The 19,350-nt window shown below is 34.5% G+C and overlaps 1 protein-coding gene across 1 annotated transcript in view; it reads right to left on the reverse strand.

The window, feature by feature from the left end:
• LOC117119749 (sperm-associated antigen 17-like) overlaps positions 1–19,350 on the reverse strand; it is a 31,002-nt gene extending 11,652 nt beyond the window's left edge. Inside the window, exons 1-22 of the mRNA XM_033264617.1 lie at positions 19,224–19,350; positions 18,332–18,523; positions 17,358–17,517; positions 16,908–17,105; positions 16,399–16,580; positions 16,026–16,167; positions 14,868–15,052; positions 14,189–14,326; positions 13,306–13,741; positions 12,850–12,975; positions 12,410–12,439; positions 9,351–9,583; positions 8,386–8,540; positions 7,757–7,962; positions 6,990–7,327; positions 6,384–6,495; positions 4,921–5,088; positions 3,822–3,947; positions 3,052–3,236; positions 2,552–2,678; positions 1,602–1,783; positions 1,218–1,365 (exon numbers count right to left, since the gene is read on the reverse strand). Coding sequence (XP_033120508.1) covers positions 1,218–1,365; positions 1,602–1,783; positions 2,552–2,678; positions 3,052–3,236; positions 3,822–3,947; positions 4,921–5,088; positions 6,384–6,495; positions 6,990–7,327; positions 7,757–7,962; positions 8,386–8,540; positions 9,351–9,583; positions 12,410–12,439; positions 12,850–12,975; positions 13,306–13,741; positions 14,189–14,326; positions 14,868–15,052; positions 16,026–16,167; positions 16,399–16,580; positions 16,908–17,105; positions 17,358–17,517; positions 18,332–18,475 — 3,721 coding nt within the window. The 5' untranslated portion in view covers positions 18,476–18,523; positions 19,224–19,350. The remainder of the gene's footprint in view (positions 1–1,217; positions 1,366–1,601; positions 1,784–2,551; positions 2,679–3,051; positions 3,237–3,821; positions 3,948–4,920; positions 5,089–6,383; positions 6,496–6,989; positions 7,328–7,756; positions 7,963–8,385; positions 8,541–9,350; positions 9,584–12,409; positions 12,440–12,849; positions 12,976–13,305; positions 13,742–14,188; positions 14,327–14,867; positions 15,053–16,025; positions 16,168–16,398; positions 16,581–16,907; positions 17,106–17,357; positions 17,518–18,331; positions 18,524–19,223) is intronic.

Genomic DNA, 19,350 nt, shown 5'->3' on the forward strand with positions numbered 1-19,350 from the left:
ACAAAGGCAGAGAGCTCAACATTAAAAATTACCAAAGATCTGCTTATTATGAAATCCTACCTGTGTTGTACCATCAATCATGAATTTGATAACAGCACCATTGCTGGTGACAATGCGTGATTCCTCCATCATAGCAGGGATTTTGCGTGCAGCCTCACAGTCTTGCTTCTGGGCTGTCTTCACAGGGTATGCTCTGTCTCTTATACACATCTAGATGTGTATAAGAGACAGTGATTATAATTCTTCAATTCTTCAGTTATTTGTGACATGCCTTTAGCTGCCGTTGCTTTCACACTGCCTGTATGTTGGCAATTAGAAATACATTAATTATACAAGATTTCAAATACACAGTACGAGTTGGATGGCTAAACTGTTAAGGCAGGAATGCTGCAACATACAGCTATAATATTGGCACTGGTTCTGGTGGTGGAACAAGTCTTCTTGGATAATGATTATAATTCTTCAATTCTTCAGTTATTTGTGACATGCCTTTAGCTGCCGTTGCTTTCACACTGCCTGTATGTTGGCAATTAGAAATACATTAATTATACAAGATTTCAAATACACAGTACGAGTTGGATGGCTAAACTGTTAAGGCAGGGGTGCTGCAACATACAGCTATAATATTGGCACTGATTCTGGTGGTGGAACAAGTCTTCTTGGATAATGATTATAAACCGTAGGCCCAGTGTACATAATTTGTCTGATGTGTACTTTAAAAACCCAGTACATCTTTCGAGACGAGTAGGGGGGGCTACCACAGTGTACTAGTCCTTTCAACCACTGCTGTGGACAGACGAGAGTAGCTGGTAGCAGTTTACTATGAGTAGCTCAGACACAAAGAGACCCTTAGGGGAGAAGCAAGTTACAGTAACAGCCAGTCCAGACATCAAGCACTTTGAGACCGTTTCGGTGTAAAGCGCTATATAAACCTAACTACGTTACATTACTAATATTTAGACTAGTTAGATTTCTAACTAATACAACTGGCAGTCTTAAGGCTGCCACACAAAATTATGCAGCAAAGAATGAGAAGTTTGTGAAAATATAGGCATTCTGATTGGTGGTATATACACATGATGCGAACACGGCTGAAACAGTCTCCCTCTAATTAAAGACCACCTCCAATTAAAGACCGCTTTGAATTTGTAAACATTATTACTTTGCTCACTCACTCACAAAAAGAAATAAAAAAAATATTACACATTAAAACTTACTTTTCTTATGCTGAAGATCACTACTCAAGGCACTGCTAAATCTAGATGGTGATGCCTCTCTACTTGTTGGTGGACTAGTGGGAGGTTTAGCTGGGGCTACTGGTCCTGGGCCAGTACCTCCGCTTACTGTCCCATCAGGAAAAAGCACCTGAAGAAATATTAATATTAATATTTTAGCATATTGTGTTATCTGTACACATGAAAACACATAATTTCTATTATTATATTAATGCTTAAGAATTTTTTATATCTTCCACATCCAACAGTAAGTACACTTCCTAATTGGAGGATAGAAAGATGCACTATAAACCATCAAAGCCAATCACAAAGGCAGAGAGCTCAACATTAAAAATTACCAAAGATCTGCTTATTATGAAATCCTACCTGTGTTGTACCATCAATCATGAATTTGATAACAGCACCATTGCTGGTGACAATGCGTGATTCCTCCATCATAGCAGGGATTTTGCGTGCAGCCTCACAGTCTTGCTTCTGGGCTGTCTTCACAGGGTATGCTTGTTTAACTAACAGTCTGACTGGCACATCAATAGTCTCAGGTGTCACTTCTGAGGAAAGAAAGAAGTAGTTGCAATAAAGGTAGATGTGTATAAGAGACAGGCTCATTTCAAGAGATTGACCAATCACGATTGCAATATATTAGCTACTTTGGTCTCTTTTCTGTGCTCTCTATAAATGAAATGGTAAAGGGGTTCCTTTTCTATTGCATTTTACTTAGTTATAATGTATGATTTATTGATTGTGTTTTGTAAGATATTTTAACCATTTAGACTGTCTATTAAAACATGCAACATCAACAATGCTAGCTGAAAAATCAAAAGTAGAATTATTCATTTAAAATACAATAATCATGTAAGTTCACTTCGAACAACACAGATTTAAAAGTTTTCATGATGCACTGTTAATTTTACTACTGTTAACACGTACATTATTTAAAACTGAAAACTATTCCACATAGGCCTATATTACTGTTAGTTTAATGAACGCCGTTTGTGTGAACACTTTGGAATTTTAATCCGTGGATTAGCTTACGCCTGGCGTAAGCCACGCCAGTCTTACGCCGTGTGTGTGAACATAGCCTTAGCCAGTACTCAAACCGCCGTAATGCATGCATTTGCGAAAGTAGGCATTTAATTTACAAGTGATTCAGACTATAGAATCAACAGTGGTGATTGGCACAGCCATAGTTAAAAGTCTTGGCATAAAATTGCTGTAGTGTGTGTACACTATAAGATACCTCCTTGATAAGACATTGCTTAGAACTGTGCTTATCGATAATTGTACTCAGGTACTCTTTCACATTCAGGTATTCTTACCCGATTCTAGGCAGTAGTTGACAGATAGGCCATCTGGACATGAGATATGCAGCTGCTGAAACTCAGGCAGCTTCAGGTCTGGTGTCTTGGCTTGCTCCTCCATTGCTTTACTTTTTCTTTCTTCCTCCTGAAAAGGTATTAAAGTATATAACATTATTTAAAGTATAATTAGGGTACTGTATGTATGTTTTGTCACACTAGAGATGTATGGTGACTGTAGATTACTGACTGACACTCAGTAACTTAGTCTCTTACTTGTTTAGTTTATTTAAAGATTACAACAAGATTTAGTCCAAAAGTAAATTTAGTCTATTAAAACTAATCCCATCATCTCTCCTCCTCATTCTCATTATCATCATCTCCAAAGGGTGAGGATGGTAGGTGTCCTGTATATTAGTTGACAATGACAAATGTAAACCATGGAGGTTCTGGGTTCAAATCCAGATGGGGTCACTATCTATTTCCCTCTTTTTCTTTTTTTTACACAAATAATTCCAAACCTCTTTCTGCTGCTGCTCTATCAGTTGTTGCTGCGCAAGTTTTTCTTGTTCCTGTTGTTGCTGCTGCTGTTGCTGTTTCTTTCCTTTCTTGCCAGATCCCGCTCGTCCTTTCGGTGAAGGCGACTGGGGAGGAGGTGAAGGGCTTGGAGGTGGGGGAATGAATATTTCTACTTCTTCTTCCTCTTCTGTTAATAAGAAAAGCATTTGAACATCATCATCATTATTATCATCATCATTAATGATCAGTATCTTTATCATCATCGCCTTCTATCATAAATATTTGTCATCATCATCCTCATTCTCACAATATCATCATCAATAATCATACAGGTTATTTAAATGAAATGAGATAACTTGTATTCCTAGTACATTCTTTACAAATTTTTAACACCAAGGCAGTAATTACTATCTACTTTCTGGATTAGCACAATATATTTATCTAAAACCCAGCATAATTGTTTGCATAAATCAATCTCAATCAAGTTTGAAAAATTTATTTCAACAAAATATTTTTGTACTAATACAATGATTATTATTACTACTGTAATGTTCATTTCATTTCATTTATTTCGCCTTTTTTTTTTTTTATCTTAACAATACAGTAAAATATTCAGAAAATTCGAAAAGGTAATCCATGTTTCCCCCAAGAGCCGGCAGGATTACCAAAAAGTAAAATAAATTACTGTCTGAGTGGCTCTCCAAGCAATGGGGGAGGGGAATGTTACCTTTAATAGTTTTACTTATTTATGCAACATTTAAGGAACAATTACCAGAGCCTTTGGGTTTTCCACTGTTGCCAAAACAACTGTATGACAAGATCATTCCATCATTAAGGTGAGCTGTGAATGCTCCAAATTTACTCAGTGCTTTCTTCTCTTCCAAGTTCATTTCCGTCTCTTCTGAAGGGAAAAATGTATATCATTTAGTGTTTCATATCTTTAATTTGCACTGTTGTAAATAAAAAAAATTGTACTTCATTGTGACTAAGAGTCATTTACTAGAACCATCATCAGCATCATCATACTATCACTGGTACGGGCATTTATATTGTGCTTTTTCCTTGCAGTTGTAAAGCGCACACCAAGTCTCATTGTTCAGGGAAAAACTCAGGCAGCAAGTACTACAACATTAGACACAAATCACGAGCATCACAACTATATTGTCAAAACAATTAACAACAAAAGCACAACAAAAAACGTAAAACAGACAACACTTAGAAAAATAAAATCATTCACCGTATCATTAGCATCAACAGCATCCACATTATCTACACTATCATTACGAACATCATCATCATTACTGTCATTATTATAATCAGCAAAGCAACATCAGCATCATCACTCTAATCATTATCATCATAACCACTTTATCATCATTGTCATCATCTTCATTATAATGAGTTATCATAATTATTGTCAGAGAGGTTTTGCACGCGAATGAATATGTGTATGCATCCGTAACGGTCTATAGCCATGCTGTGCTTTTCGCATTGACATTGATAACAACTGCAGTATGACGTCATAAATGATGATGGAAAACGTCAAAATAACCGAATGCGTTCGCATGCACAAAAAAAAAACTCCCTAATATTATCAAAATCATCCCCATCATACAATTTTCTGTGAAACTACCACCACAGAAAACATGATGAAATTTCTGTATGACTACAACTTTGAAGCTCTGTCTACTATTAAATTTTATTTTACAAAAACATGTGACATGCCTAAATATGGTCATGATGACATCACATAATTAATAACCACATACAGGCGCATCATGACTATATATGGGCATACAACAGTTTTCTGTGAAAGAAAATTTGATAATCTAGACAACAGAGCTTTAAAAGCAACAACAAAGATCCTTTACCTTTTTCTGCATCAGTTTTCTCGGGCTGCTCACTCTCGGCCTTCTCATTAAAGTTGAGCTCATTCTCCTTCAAGGATTCGTCTTCCACTTTCATTGCCTTAGGATCAAGTAGATGAATTCCGAAGACATGTCCGTCTTTTAACACCGTAGTCTTTACGAAGCTTGATCCTACAAAAAAATGAGTAGGAAAATATATTTAGTTGTACAATTATATAAAATACAATAATATATTTTATTATATTACAATACTATAATATATTTTATCATTAGTAAAAAAAATCATCTGGATCACTTAATATTATTATTAGTGTCAGCGTCTTTTAACACTGTAGTCTTTACAAAACTTGATCCTACAAAATGTGAGTATGAAAATATATTTAGTTGTACAATAATATAAAATACAATAATATATTAAGCAATTAGTAGAGCTTCACATAATACACAATAGGAAAATTATTATATGAAGGTTAGATTTAATGCTTGAAAAAATTTTTGAATGCACTGAATCTAAACTAAGTATAATACTATTCCATTAGTGTACGATGCATGCTCTACTAATTGCTTTATAAGTCAATCGCCATCTTTTAATTTTAGTTTTTGATAACCAACTGTTGTAGCAGTCATCGGTTGCTATAATGATAAGATTAGTATACGTGTGCATATTTACATTTATCTGTGCATATGCTGATTTTTGCTCCTGTAGTATGCTTTAACTACACATCAGCAGTACAGTACGGATATTGTAATTTGTATTTTGTTAGAAAGAACTTGTTTATAATGCTATTTTGATAGACATTCGTCAAGGAAATAAACATTTCAGCATTCGAGAGAGAATACAGTCACTGACCTTTATGGTCGGTGCATGCAGACAGGTATAAATCGTGCAATGATTTCATAACTAGGTTAGGCCACAGCCTAGTAGGAGGAGGCCTGGCTGTAGGTCTGCATCTAAATTTGTTCCTTGAGTCTTTAAAATAGGTCAAGAATATTCCTATTAAACGTTCAGTTTGTTGTGTTTATGAGGGTCCATTGATTCAATGAATTCCTTAATTGTTCATACTTAATATTGAATTTGAAGTAATTTTCTTCGGGTTCTAATTAAGCTTGTTTTACGAAAGTAATTTTCAATTACAATTCAATTTTCATCACGGTGCGCGATGTCTTCGCGGTCACGAAAAAATGAGGAATTTTTTTTTGCACACAAACCTAAAAAAATTTAAGCCAAGCATCCACTAATTGAAAAACTATTGGACTGTGGGGGATGGGCAAATAACATTAAGAGTTGCAGTGATGATGTCACGATTGCTATAATATAATATTTTATCATTAGTAAAAAAATTCATTTGGATAACTGTTAATAATTGTAAACATTTTCTATTACTTGGGTCATCCAAAAAAAAAAAAAAATTCTACAAATAATATTATACTAAGAGAGTAAACAGAGATCTGGTTAAAACAAATACCTTGTATGAAGTTTGTAGTCTCCGCACGAATTTGGCCACCATCACTTGGGAACAGTGTTTTTGTTTGACCACTCACATGAATTAAATTATTCCCAACATCATAACCAATAAACTGAAATGAAACAATGATATAAAACAAATAAATATTAATTATTTTTCAGTCTGAATTAATCAACATACACAATTGAGTATACTGTAAGGTAAATTTTAAAATAAATTAAAATAATTAACTATACATATTTTACATAAATAGTGTTTACTTAACTTAGATATACAGTTCCAATATTGCTTTTACAGAATCTTTAATTCGTTTATAATCAGATGAACAGTCTATTCAATTCAAATTGAAATTAAAATACATCTTAGCACCAATGCTGAATTGTAATTTATAAAGTTCATAGAAAAAGTTTGTAAATAAGTGAAAAATTGATGGATTCAATCTGTGCATTCTCCCTCCTCATAATCCATTATATATAGGGCTCTGATTTAGTGGTAATATCTCATATAAACCCCTCCAGAGTAGTTGCAATAATGACATAGGCCCCTTTATATGCCTAACAACAAAAAAAACAATGAGTATACCATACCATTCTTCCTAAAGCTTACCGGATATATTGTCTCTGTTATTCCTTCTGTCATTCCTTCTGGTGTTTCAGCAGGTGGTTCTTCACCAACATTCTCCTTCTCATCTTTCTTTCCCTTCCCTCTGCTGGAACCTTCCCTTTTCTTATCCTTCACTTTCTCCTTGTCTTCAGTTTTCTTTGGGGAGGCTGACCTGGAGCGTGATCGACTTTTCTTCGCACCCTTCTCCTTCTGTTTCCTCTCTTCTTCTTTCAGTTTGTCATTCTCAATTTTCCAAGCCTTCATGGAATTTGGTCGCATAAAGTTGCCTCCATCTGGGTCTAAATGGTCGACAGACTGGGTAGGGCTAACACTTTTTCTCCCTGTGGTACAAAGATAAACAAATTCTAAACACTAGCTATCACTAGCATAGAAAAGAAAATATTATGAAGATATGTAATAAATTTGATAATGATTATGTTGTTTTCCTTTTTATTTAAAATAGGACTTTTTATAATTTCCAGAATTTATATATATTATATTTTCAAATTTATATATATCACGGTTGGTTAGTAAAAATTATATGAATAAATGAAATATGAAAATATACTAAATTTATATTTAGTATATTTTTATATTTAATTTATTTCTATATTTCCTATGTACTGTAAAGGATGGAAAAAAATAAAATTCCAAATTCAGACCTCAGCATCAATGTGCCATGACTTTGATGGATACAGACGCCATTTTAACATCATTTTATTATTATACACAATTGATAATCATAATCACAAATATCTATTAAACATTACCCCGTGGAGACTTTGATCTGCTTTTCTTCGGTGACTGAGAGCGTGTTCTGCTCTTTGATGATGCGGCACGAGAGCTGGTCAAAGCTGGTGATTCTGCTGCCTTTCTCATGGCCTCCATCTCTTTCTCATGCATTATAGCTTGATGTTTCTTCTCTTCCGCTTGGGTCCAATCCTCAATTGAGCTTGCAATGTGTTCTAGGTAGTTTCTGAAAAATACCATTAAAATCAATCAATCAATTATTCAATCAATCACTATTAGTCTTGTCGACATTAAGTACAGTATATTTATTTCCAAATATGGAAAAAATAATGATTCTGAAGGAGTAGTCAACTTTCCAGGTGAACTACAACAAAAACAGATTATAGATTTCTGTTTCTCAAACACTTATATTGGTGACCCATTTTCAAATTTTATTTTTCAAAGCAATCAATTAAAGACTACACTGCATAGCTGGCAATTGTGATATAGCTTAAGGGTTTCATATTTGAAATTGGGTTCAAAAAGTTGTAAGTCAATATTTTGCCAAACATTGACCTGTAATATCATGCAATTGTCAGAAAAATGTTAGTGTTTCAAAATTGCATCACAACCCATAGTTTGACAACCAGGGTTGTAGATCAAAGTGTACCTGAATCCTACGTCAGAGTGAAGTTGTGTGTTCCAGGTGTCATAGTTCATCAGCTCTTGTCCAATGGGATTATGCATCACAACCATCAGGGAATGGTCTCTCTTATGAAAGTAAGTATCAATATAAGGATGAACTTGATTAGCTTCTTGTAACACCTGTTGTGAAAGAAAATTAAACACATGTGGTGAAAAAAGTATGATATGAGTTTTGTCACCACAAGCAACAGGACTGAGGTTATAGGTGTGATTCTCATCATCTAAATAATTTGCCAATTCTTTCACAAGTGATTTACACCTGTTAAAATGTAGTCAGTAAATTAAATACGGTAAATCATGTCGACACACTTATTTTTAAACAATATTATACATAATAGCAGTGTTTTTCGATTCCATTCAATTGTACGGATGAATGGAACTTTTTTATAATGCAAGGTTTTTTTTAATATTGTTCATGTAATAACTGACAAGAATAAACTAGAAAAAAAAGGGCCTAGTTATACCAGAAGAAGGATGAGTTGACCTACAAGAAGGACGAGTTAAACCAAAGAGTATAAATAGAACAAGAGAGCCAACTACGCGATTGAGAGCGTAAAAAAACGATACGCCAAACGCAGCCAGTGTAGGACGCCCACTAGCAATGGATTACCCAGGAATGCACCGCACATGGCTTGTTTATTTATATTTCTGTTTTCCACATGATAAAATACATTCGTAGAAGGTGGTAGATTTCCTTATTTTCTTTATCATCATACCATCGAAGCGGACGCACCTTATGTGAACTCATACCTATTGGGCGCACTACATAACAACGATAGCGACTTCCTTCGTAACTAAGGGAGTGACATTTTTACAGAGCGTATTTGGCTCTCTTGTTCTGTTTATACTGTACTCTTTGGTTAAACCTACAAGTAGTACATGTAGGACACAAGTTAGGTAGCTACCAGAAGACCATGAGTTTTAGCCTACCTGAAGAAGGACATGCGGCTCCAGATATTCAGCGTAGGACCACTCATCCAGGTTCCGCAGCTGGCACTCTGCAAGATCTCTGACACCAATTCCAACATCCACAGCTTGTACTATTTCATCCTCCAGATTCAAATTAGTTGAAGATGTACGGGTAGACAGTGTTACCTCTGGCGTTTTCAGAATCTCTTTCTCTGGGATGATCGGTTGGCCATCGGCATCCTTTTCAAAATGAACTGTATGTGGCAGAGATTTCAGATATTAATATATGTATAATAATGATTATCAGAACTATAACCAAAGGTCATATTAAATGATAATAATAACAATAACAATAATAATAAAAATAATAATAATAATAATAATAATAATAATAATAATAATAATAATATGCGCTAACTCTGACTTTTGGGGAATATCTTTTGTGTTATTTTCCCCTTTAAACGTCATGTTATTTTCCCCTTAATGTTTTTTTTAATTGTTCTCTAATTTCTCAATTGTCTAAGTTCCCCTTAAGGTAGGTAATAATAATAATAATAATAATATTAATAATAATAATAATTTAATGATAATAATAATGGTAATAATAATAATAATAAAATTAATAACAATAATAATAATATGTACGTTTTTATATGGCGCTCTACACATACTCTAAGTCTCCGAGCACATTTCCACATTATTACCCCAGTCATTGGAACGATGCCTATGGTGGAAATTCCATAGTTTGCCGCATGAAATATAACAGTGCATTTGCACCTGAACCTCCTCAGGTACCCATTTATACTCCTGGGTGGAGAGGAGCAAAAGCAGATCAAGTGCCTTGTCAAGGACACAAGCGAAATGCACAGCAAGGTTTTGAAACCCCGACTTCGTTGTTGGGAAACCAAACCATTCCTGCTGCACCAAACTGCTTCCACTTAATGCAATAAGTGTCTATATAAACTTATATTTTTGCGGTATTAATATCTGTAGTGTGTAAATTATACAAATTACAAAGTACCTTCTTTTTCATTTACCTTTTGAAGTTATTATCAAACATAATTTTTCCACCCATCTACAGCAATAATTTTAATATCACAAAACTACAAAAAACCAAACTGATAAAGCAGACAAACACAGAATTACAGACTATGCTAATATGATACTACAAACTAGAGGGAAAATAAACATTTAGTCTAAAAAAAGAGCGTGTATTTGAATATGAAATGATTCATATGAAATTAATTTGTTCTGAATTGTACAACTGAGCTGATACTCCTCGACTCTGTAACAGTATTCCAGCAGCCAACTAGGATTGCTCTTTCAATTCTGTACTTCAATCCAAGACTCAAAACACACCTACTATTTTGTTTTTGATAGGATTCCATAAATTCCTTTTTAAATTCCTGCTCAAATCATAAAGAATATGCTGCTGGGCCTATATTGACCAATATTATATTAATTATACCTTTTGTAATTTCTGAATGCAGTAGGTTTCCAAACCATTTCTAAGTTTTAAGGCTTGGTAAATACTATGAGAAAAGTATGGAGTACAGTGGCGGATGCAGGAATTCGCTATAGTGGGCTCCATTCATAGATAGATGGTCCTGGCACCTCAGCCCCACCATGGTTGGGGCTGACAAGAAATGTCATAATTAATATGGCACCTCTAGATGGCTGGAAATGGCATTCTCCGACTAATATTTTAATATTTCTATATTTATATCTATTTCCATTATTTTCTTTATTTCAAAAATTCAGGGGGGGGGAGGGGAGGGGTTGCTAGGGCTGACTGGCGCCCCCCCCCCCCTTGAATCCGCCACTGGAGTATAAGCAAGAAAGCAAGACGGAAGTAATAAAATTCAAGTGCTGTGGCAAAAAATAAAGCATGCATGTTATGTGGAGTAAAGGGAAAGGCTATTGCAGATTGCAAGCAACTAAACCTCATCGGAGCTAACAAAGAAAAAAAGCTAGAAGCATGTTCATACAAAAAAAGGAAGAATGCATTGCTACAAACTGAAGGTTACTCTACCTGGAATATCACCTATAAATTGGTAGACAGAATGGAGCAAAGGATAAAATGATGTATGTAATGAAAAATATGAAACTAAAAAAAAAAAATTATTCAAATGTGAATGATTAAAAATCAATCTATATTTAAACCTTTTAAAAAACAATGTTCTGGTTAACTAAGGCTTTTCAATTAATACACAGTGGTTTTAAAAATGTATAATTGATCTCTTTAATTTAATGAAACTGTGTTATTACATTATATTTTCTACCCTTGATAATGATACCATTGACATTATTATGTAAGTCTACCTTATTAATTGTTATTGTAACAGGTGCAAATTATTTGATCAATACTGTAATTTAAATTCTATGAACATGAGTCACAAGTCTAATTTATGAATTTATCACTATTGTTTATATTATCATCATCATGTACCAATTTATAGGATGTTGGCGATCATGACTTTCCACAATGCTCTGTCAGATCTCATCATAGGCCAAGTATTTCTTTCTTAAGGAAGGGTTCTACAAATTATATATCCTTGGGAAAAAGTTTAAAATTGTTGTCTTTATGTGCAACCTTTAATTCACCATAAAGTGCAGAAAAATTTAAGTAGAACTTAAAAATATTTTTCAGTCTGATAAGAAAGTAAGAGTAGAAGTAGCAAATAAAAAAATAATTTCTGCTTCAATGAATGATAAAAAAAAAAGCACTGAAAAAACATTACAAGAGAAGCAATGATCTGAACCACAAACTTAGGAGTCAAATAAAATATTGACAAAATATAGGGACAAATATGAAATATCAATAAAATAGCAGGTCAAATATGACATATCAATAAGATAGAGGGTCAAATATGAAATATCAATAAGATAGAGGGTCAATATGAAATATCAATATGATAGAAAGTTAAATAGGTTTATTTGACAAGTCTCAGATATGAACAATTCAACAAGTGAAAGGATCTGAATGGGGAGACTTGATGGTCACTCATCTGAAAGGGTGAACAGCAAATTGATCTAATATGATTGATTGACACATGTCCACACTAGGTGACATTTCTTACCCCGTAGTTGAGGACTTTGGAAAGACATTGCTGTGAAGAAAATCAAGTAATCATCTGCATTTACAACATTCCTTTGATTTATGAGTCCACAATACAGATTATACATAATCATAACATAAAATTCATGTTCTTGGCAAAAACATAAACATACATACAGAAAACATTAAACAAATTCAAGTATAATTCGTAAAATAAAAAATAACTACTTGTTTAATTAATGACGTGATGATGTCAATAATCTAACACTCAATCAAAAAAAAAAAAAAAAAAAAATATTTAGTACAGTAACATTTGGAGAAGGGGGGGGGGGGGGGGGGGTGCCACCTATGTTAGTGGAAATTAGTAGTTATTAAAGGGTGAGCATACAAGCCAAAACAAAAACTTAAATAAAATTGGTAATTTGATAATTCAAGGACTATTTGAACAACTTGATAGCCTACCTGTGCTTCTGATGGACTTGACACTTCCAGCTGACCCTTGACGGGATTTTGATCGCAGTGGTTGATCAGGTCTCAGGATACCAGTTCCAGGCCTAGACCTAGGTGCTTGCTCAGTTGTCACTTGTTCTGTAAGATTTGGGTTTGATTAATGTCGGTGGGAGAATAAAATTTGTATACAAGTTGCTAATGTTTTTATTATTTTCTCTGAATTTAAACTTGTCTATACTAACATTAATTTATTCATTTTATTTATACAATATTTCAGGATAAAGAAAAATACAACAAAAAGCCCTCTAAGGATAACCAAAAGTGTTGAACACAAGGAATCGCCAAGACAGAAAAGAACATTAGCAGAAAAACAAGATCAAAGAACATAATACATAGTAAGATACATAAATAAGAGAAGTAGATAATAAATAAAAGATAACAAGATTCACATCAGATATCTTAGAATACCTTCAACCAGAGAATTCTCTTGAGGTTGCTGATAGAGTGCATAAGGGTCATCCCAGACAATATCCTCTTTCGTCGCATCTCGTACTTTACCGTCTTCCTCAGTGTCACGTAACTGGAGACTTTCGAATACAAACTGTTTGAAGGCTCGATCAATTTCAATTGCGGTAAGCTCCCCACTGGCACAGAAGTACATCAACTCCTGCAAGCGTGCGGCACGTTCTTTTACGATCCCTGCTGCTGGTCGTGGGAATTTGCCTAACCTAGCGCATGATGTGCTGTTGAGCATATTTTTTTCTGATTCAATGGGATTAAATCCATTGATTTCTTTCAAATGGTGAAGACGGTACGCCATTTTGTCGTGGAAATTTATCAGATACGGTTGCTTTACACCATTCCCTGTCTCTTTCTTCTGTATTTTCATTTCCTCCTCAATATGCTGCAAAACATAAACAAAAAAGTACATAAGAAAATGAAGGAAATAGAATGCAACGATTAACAAATGCAAGGATGAGACAGTAAGGTGAAGGAATTCGTGACAAGGGAAAACACTCTTCCTTTCATGTATAGTACACCCAAGCATCGAAAAAATTAAGCACTGAAAAATAAATAATAGAATGTAAAATAAAACAAAAATTAAAAATTAAAAAATCAGCAAATAACAAATATGAATCACAAAAATGTTCAATAAATGAACCCAGGCAATACAAACATAAATCAGAACAAATTTCAGTCTTCGTAACTCTAAATATAAAAGGCAGAGACTCCTGACACTTTGACCTTAATGAGACCCAGGTTGAAACATCGAGAACCATGACATCTTCCTCTTTATTTGAAGTTACATTTATTCCTTGTTATAAAACATAATCAGTATATCTGTTGGTACCTTCCTAGTATCATTGTGAATTGTTAGCTTGAGTGCCACCTCGTTGACATGCCTAGCCAAGCTATGGTTTAAGCCATCATCCCTCGGCTGCAAAGCAGTTTCACTTGGTGGGACTTTACCTTCTTCAGAGGCTACAACCTAGAAATTAAGAAATAAAAAGTATAGAGAATACAAGGTTGGTATATATTTAGGATTCGATGTGGGATGTGGTTAGGAAAGTGTGGGGGAACAAGCTCAGGTGTAATAAGGTGATATTTTAGCCCTGAGCTCTGTCACACAATTATATTGCTCAGCACATTTACAGTTGTTAAACAGGGGCACCTTCGGAGCCTATAATTTCACTGGGGATTGAAACACCATCTCTCCACCTAGATACGATGCTGAATATGTAGGTAATGTACAAGTTTTTAGTCATCTTTATTGTGAATTATAGTTAATACATTTTAATTTAAATGTTATACCTCAATAGTTTGCTTTTTTTTCGCCCGTCAAACACCATTTTTGTCTTAGAAAAATCAGTTGTACAACATATCAACAACAAAAACATTAATATGGAGCCTGGCTTTAAGAGATTATCATATAAAAATCAATCTAAAAATATGAAAAATTAGTGCAAACTGACTATAAATCTCTACACTTTCATAGAATAATTTCTTTCAACTTTAAAAAAAATCTTTACCTGTTCAAGCATACAGTGAAGCATCAATGGTACGCTGACACTCTCATGAGGTAAAGAGTTCATCATCTCATTATAGTAACGCATGTCAACCTCCGATAGTTTTTCCTTCTGCTCTAGTAGTGGCTCCCCTTGCATCTGTTGGAGGCTAGTTGGGGGAAGAGACACAGATGACTGCATATCTGGAACTGTCAATTAATAAGAAAAATTCTATCACTCTAAGTGAAAGGTTTATAAAGCTGTGTGTCCCCATGTATCAAAGTTTATGTGACAAATGTGTATGATGTGCCAAAATATCGGCATAATGATGTCATATTATACACATATTATAGGTATATCAGTTATTTGTCACATAAAAATGTGATCGTGTGAACAGATGGTCATATCTGGATCTAGATCGGTACTCTTCTACGCCCATAAAAGGAGCAAAGCAAAGGAGGGGTATTGGTACAGGTAGCTTCTACACTTGAGTATGGATTGACCAGGTGATCAATTATAGCCGTCTTGAACTTTTCTTTGTTATGTATGTTACAACTTCTTTCAAAGAGTATATGAAGGATATGGCTGGTGCAACACTATTGTATGAACTAATATTCCATATTGATGTGTAATCTAATCCATCCCAGATGAATTGAACATTATAAAGTAAACAATTCAAAAATTTAATTTAATGTTTGAAACATAATATTTATTATCAACACTTACATTGTTAATGTCAATAGTTTAATGCTGATTTGTTTGAAATTTCTATATTTATTTATTTAATCTTTCCTTATACTGAAGGCACTTTCAGTATTATAATGCTGCTTTTCAAAGTGGTAGTGTGATGAGAAATATATATACAGTGTAACTTAAACAATTAATAAATTAATAAATAAAAATAAATAACATTTTAAAACATTATTTTAAATGACTTTGGAATGAAAAAGTTGACATCTCTTAAAAATTAATTTTTAATTTGTTGTGGTAGTCATTTCAGCTTTCCAGCGTTTTATGTATATTTTTTTGTAAAGATGTTTAGTGTGGGTGAGTCACTTGATAATGCTTGCACTTTAGGCAATCCTCGGGTAATGAACATTTTGTTTGTATGCTTTGTGTTATATTGCTTTTACCTGGATATTGAATAAATGAAATGAATACATATTTTAACTAAGAGCAAACCTGACGGTGCTGCTGGAGCGTTAGGACATGGAATCGTCAACAGCTTCATGTTCGCACGGTAGTTGAGATACTGCCGTTTCAAATCAAGGAGGTCGTACATCATGCAAGCTATGTCCTCAAACAATACAGTGCCAAACCCCATCTGTTAAAAGAAATAGAAATGTAAAGTCACAAATTGAATATGATGTGTCCAGCCCCATAAAAAATGGTGCTTAATTTCTTATCTTCCACTGTTGATATTGTGGAATTCATCAAGGTTCAAAATGTATATGAACACATAATATACATTTACAGACTATTTCTCCAGCTAAGGACCCCCACCCATTGTTGCTAAAAACTTTCAAAATGTGTAAACAGAGAATTGTTCTGATACCTTCTGTTCATTGTCATTGAGATCAGTGGGTATAATCTTCTCCTGGACAGTGTATGTGAGCCGGGCAACATCGTGCAGCTTTGATTCTTTTGGACTTCTCCTCAACATCTTTTCATGCTGATCCCAGAACTTCTTCAACGCCACTGATTTTTTCTCTCTTTCAATCTCTTCCGCTTCAAGTACTAGCATCAAATATATTCAAAATTAAATTTAAGAGAATATCCACATTATATGAATTATGTATTATTATATGTGGAAGCAGTTGAGCGACAAACAAATCGGAAAAAGCCAAAACAACCCAGATTGTTCTCTTGCCCAAATCAGTGTTGGTCATTTAAGATTTTTTATACTATAGGCCTCAGCAAAATTCTGGAGTTCATTGTCAACCACCACTTCACCCCAAGCATATTGGTAAAATGATAAACACAGGGCTAAAATCCATGCTTTAAGGTTTCAAATTACCAAAAGAACTTAGCTATTTATACCATATTTATGATTATCGAACTTACTTTCCGGTAGCTTAGGATCATCATCTTCCTCATCTTGTAATTGTTTCTTCATTTTTTCATAGTTTTCGTAGTTTTCAGAATTCATTTTAATGATACTATCCACGTTGACCTGTAGATCACTAAGGAGGGGTAAGAGGGGGGCATCAGTGAAACCCTCTATAATAATGTAATGTTGAGGACCATCATCAGGCTCATCATCTGTAAACAAATAAATTTTTTTTAAATTGATTTTGCATAGGAAAAAACACTGGTCAAATAGAGTACAGCAGAACCCCTATGGGAACAACTGCATGATTAGAGTAAAAACATATGTGTGCCCGGTTTAACAATATTTCAGTTCACTGTTCTTAATACTGTTGGTTTAATTTTATTTAATTAATGTTGCTAAAATCTTTATTAATCTGTTTTGTTAAAACTAAAATCAATATATAACAGACTATATAACCTTACCAATATATTTGTTTTCATCGTCATCTTCTCCTCTCTTCTTTAGTTTGCTTTCTTTCTTTGGTGAGGGGACTTCAGGAGATTTCTTTCCTTTCCCTTTCACTGGAGATTTACTTCTTGCTCCCTTTTCCTTTCCACCTTTCTTGTCCTTGTCACTATTGCCCTATTATTAAAATAGATTCACATACAAATTATCCCCTAGGACAGAAACGGGTTTAGAAAAACAACATACTGCATTACAAATGCATCTAGGAATGCGATCATCTAATTATCACACCTTATGAATATTAATCAGTTAAACCATTAATTTAGAATCACATCCAAATGGTCAGGTCTGTGTTTACATGCTGACATTTGTGCGGGCGATAGTGCCAGCCATATGGGACAGGGTACTTGCACAATGGAATCTGGTACGAATGTAATTGGAGATGCTTTCTCTTCTAGAAAATTAGTTCAGGTACGGTAAGGGCCTACTAGTACTAGGATAAGAAAATTAAAACTATGTTTTTAAAATGAATAAATTATAGGTCCTTAATTGTAAATATATCTTAGTGATCCATCCAAGCCTAGGCCTAGCACTGAACTTAGTATAAGACTATACACACTGTAGCCTAGGCTAGGTAGGCTCAGCAGGTTTGAATTGAATCATGATCAGATTTCCACATTCTGCTAAAGGCATTAACATCTACCACTCATGAGCAGTTAGCCATATGAAATGGGGAAAAGTCATTTCCAAATGAAATAAAAGGTTCAAACGTCATGCTTCCAAATGGCATTTCAGAGACGTGTTATTGAGAGCTTGTTAAATAACAATAAAAAACATGTTTGACAGATTTGGGGATAACTTGTTGATCGCACCTAAGTCAGATGAAATGTCATCATTTTCATTTCCATTTTAGTTTTCTATCTTCTCGCAGGACATTAATTTTATATAGTATGCTGGTATCATGTTTCTTACAAAACAAAAGCATTCTCACTTTTTTTTCATCTTCTCGTCTTTTCTGGTCTTTCTGCTTGATGGCCAACAGCTTCCATTTAAGAATCTTGCTAAGCAGCTGCAGAGGAATGTCCTCACCAAGATCCAGGTGGGGTTTTGCTGCCTCACATATTTCACTATACATTGGTGTGTCTTTTGTCTTCTTGGCTTTTGAGTTTCCAAACTCCTTAACCTAAAATTAAGATTGTAATCTCAGATTTGATTATAATGTCAGTTGCAAAGCATACTATGATTACAAGTGCAGCATATCTGGGTTACGACAGGGTTCAATTCCATTCAAGATTTTGTGACCACAATTGACCTTTCCACTAAAGCCCACCCCTTGAACACTGTCGTTAAAGGTCCCACAAAACGACAGTGCAAAAACTTTTGTGGAACAACATAGTGTGTTTGTAGGACATGCGTGCATTCCTGGTAATTTTCTGATTGGTCAGTTGCTAAATTTGATTGACACTCCGGATAGGTCCATTCCAATACCAAAGCATCATAATAGGGAGCTTTTGATTTGTGCGACGACGCGATGCTAGAACGGAATCACTCATGCGTGACCGTCCTACTTGGCGTCCTACGTTGTCTGCATACGTAGATATGGCCAAATTGTGTCCCAGAATCTACTCGACGAGGTGACCTTAACATTCTCGCATACGCAGATGACTTTTACTGACACCATTACGTTCTACGCCCTACCGTCGTCGTGCAAGCAAAAGCTCCCTAAAGAGATAGTTTTTAGAGCATCTTGTGTTTGATTGTCTGTCTTGCTTAATCTTGTCATTCACCCTGTTATGGGCATTTATGCATTTAGATGAGATAAAAATAATAAATATTTAAAAAAAATATATAATATATTGTGATGGTCAATTTCTTTGACTTACTTCTTCTATCAGAAGATTCTTGGAGACCACACTAAAGAGTTTGCGAGAACCAGCATCAACTGTGTTGACTAGCTGGGCTAGGTGATCATAATCTATCAGTTGGTTGCCCACAGCAAAGGCTATGGTG

This window comes from Anneissia japonica, unplaced genomic scaffold (genome assembly GCF_011630105.1).
Source record: "Anneissia japonica isolate Jap-2015-1 unplaced genomic scaffold, ASM1163010v1 scaffold11151_len745516_cov174, whole genome shotgun sequence".
Lineage (NCBI taxonomy): Eukaryota > Metazoa > Echinodermata > Crinoidea > Comatulida > Comatulidae > Anneissia > Anneissia japonica.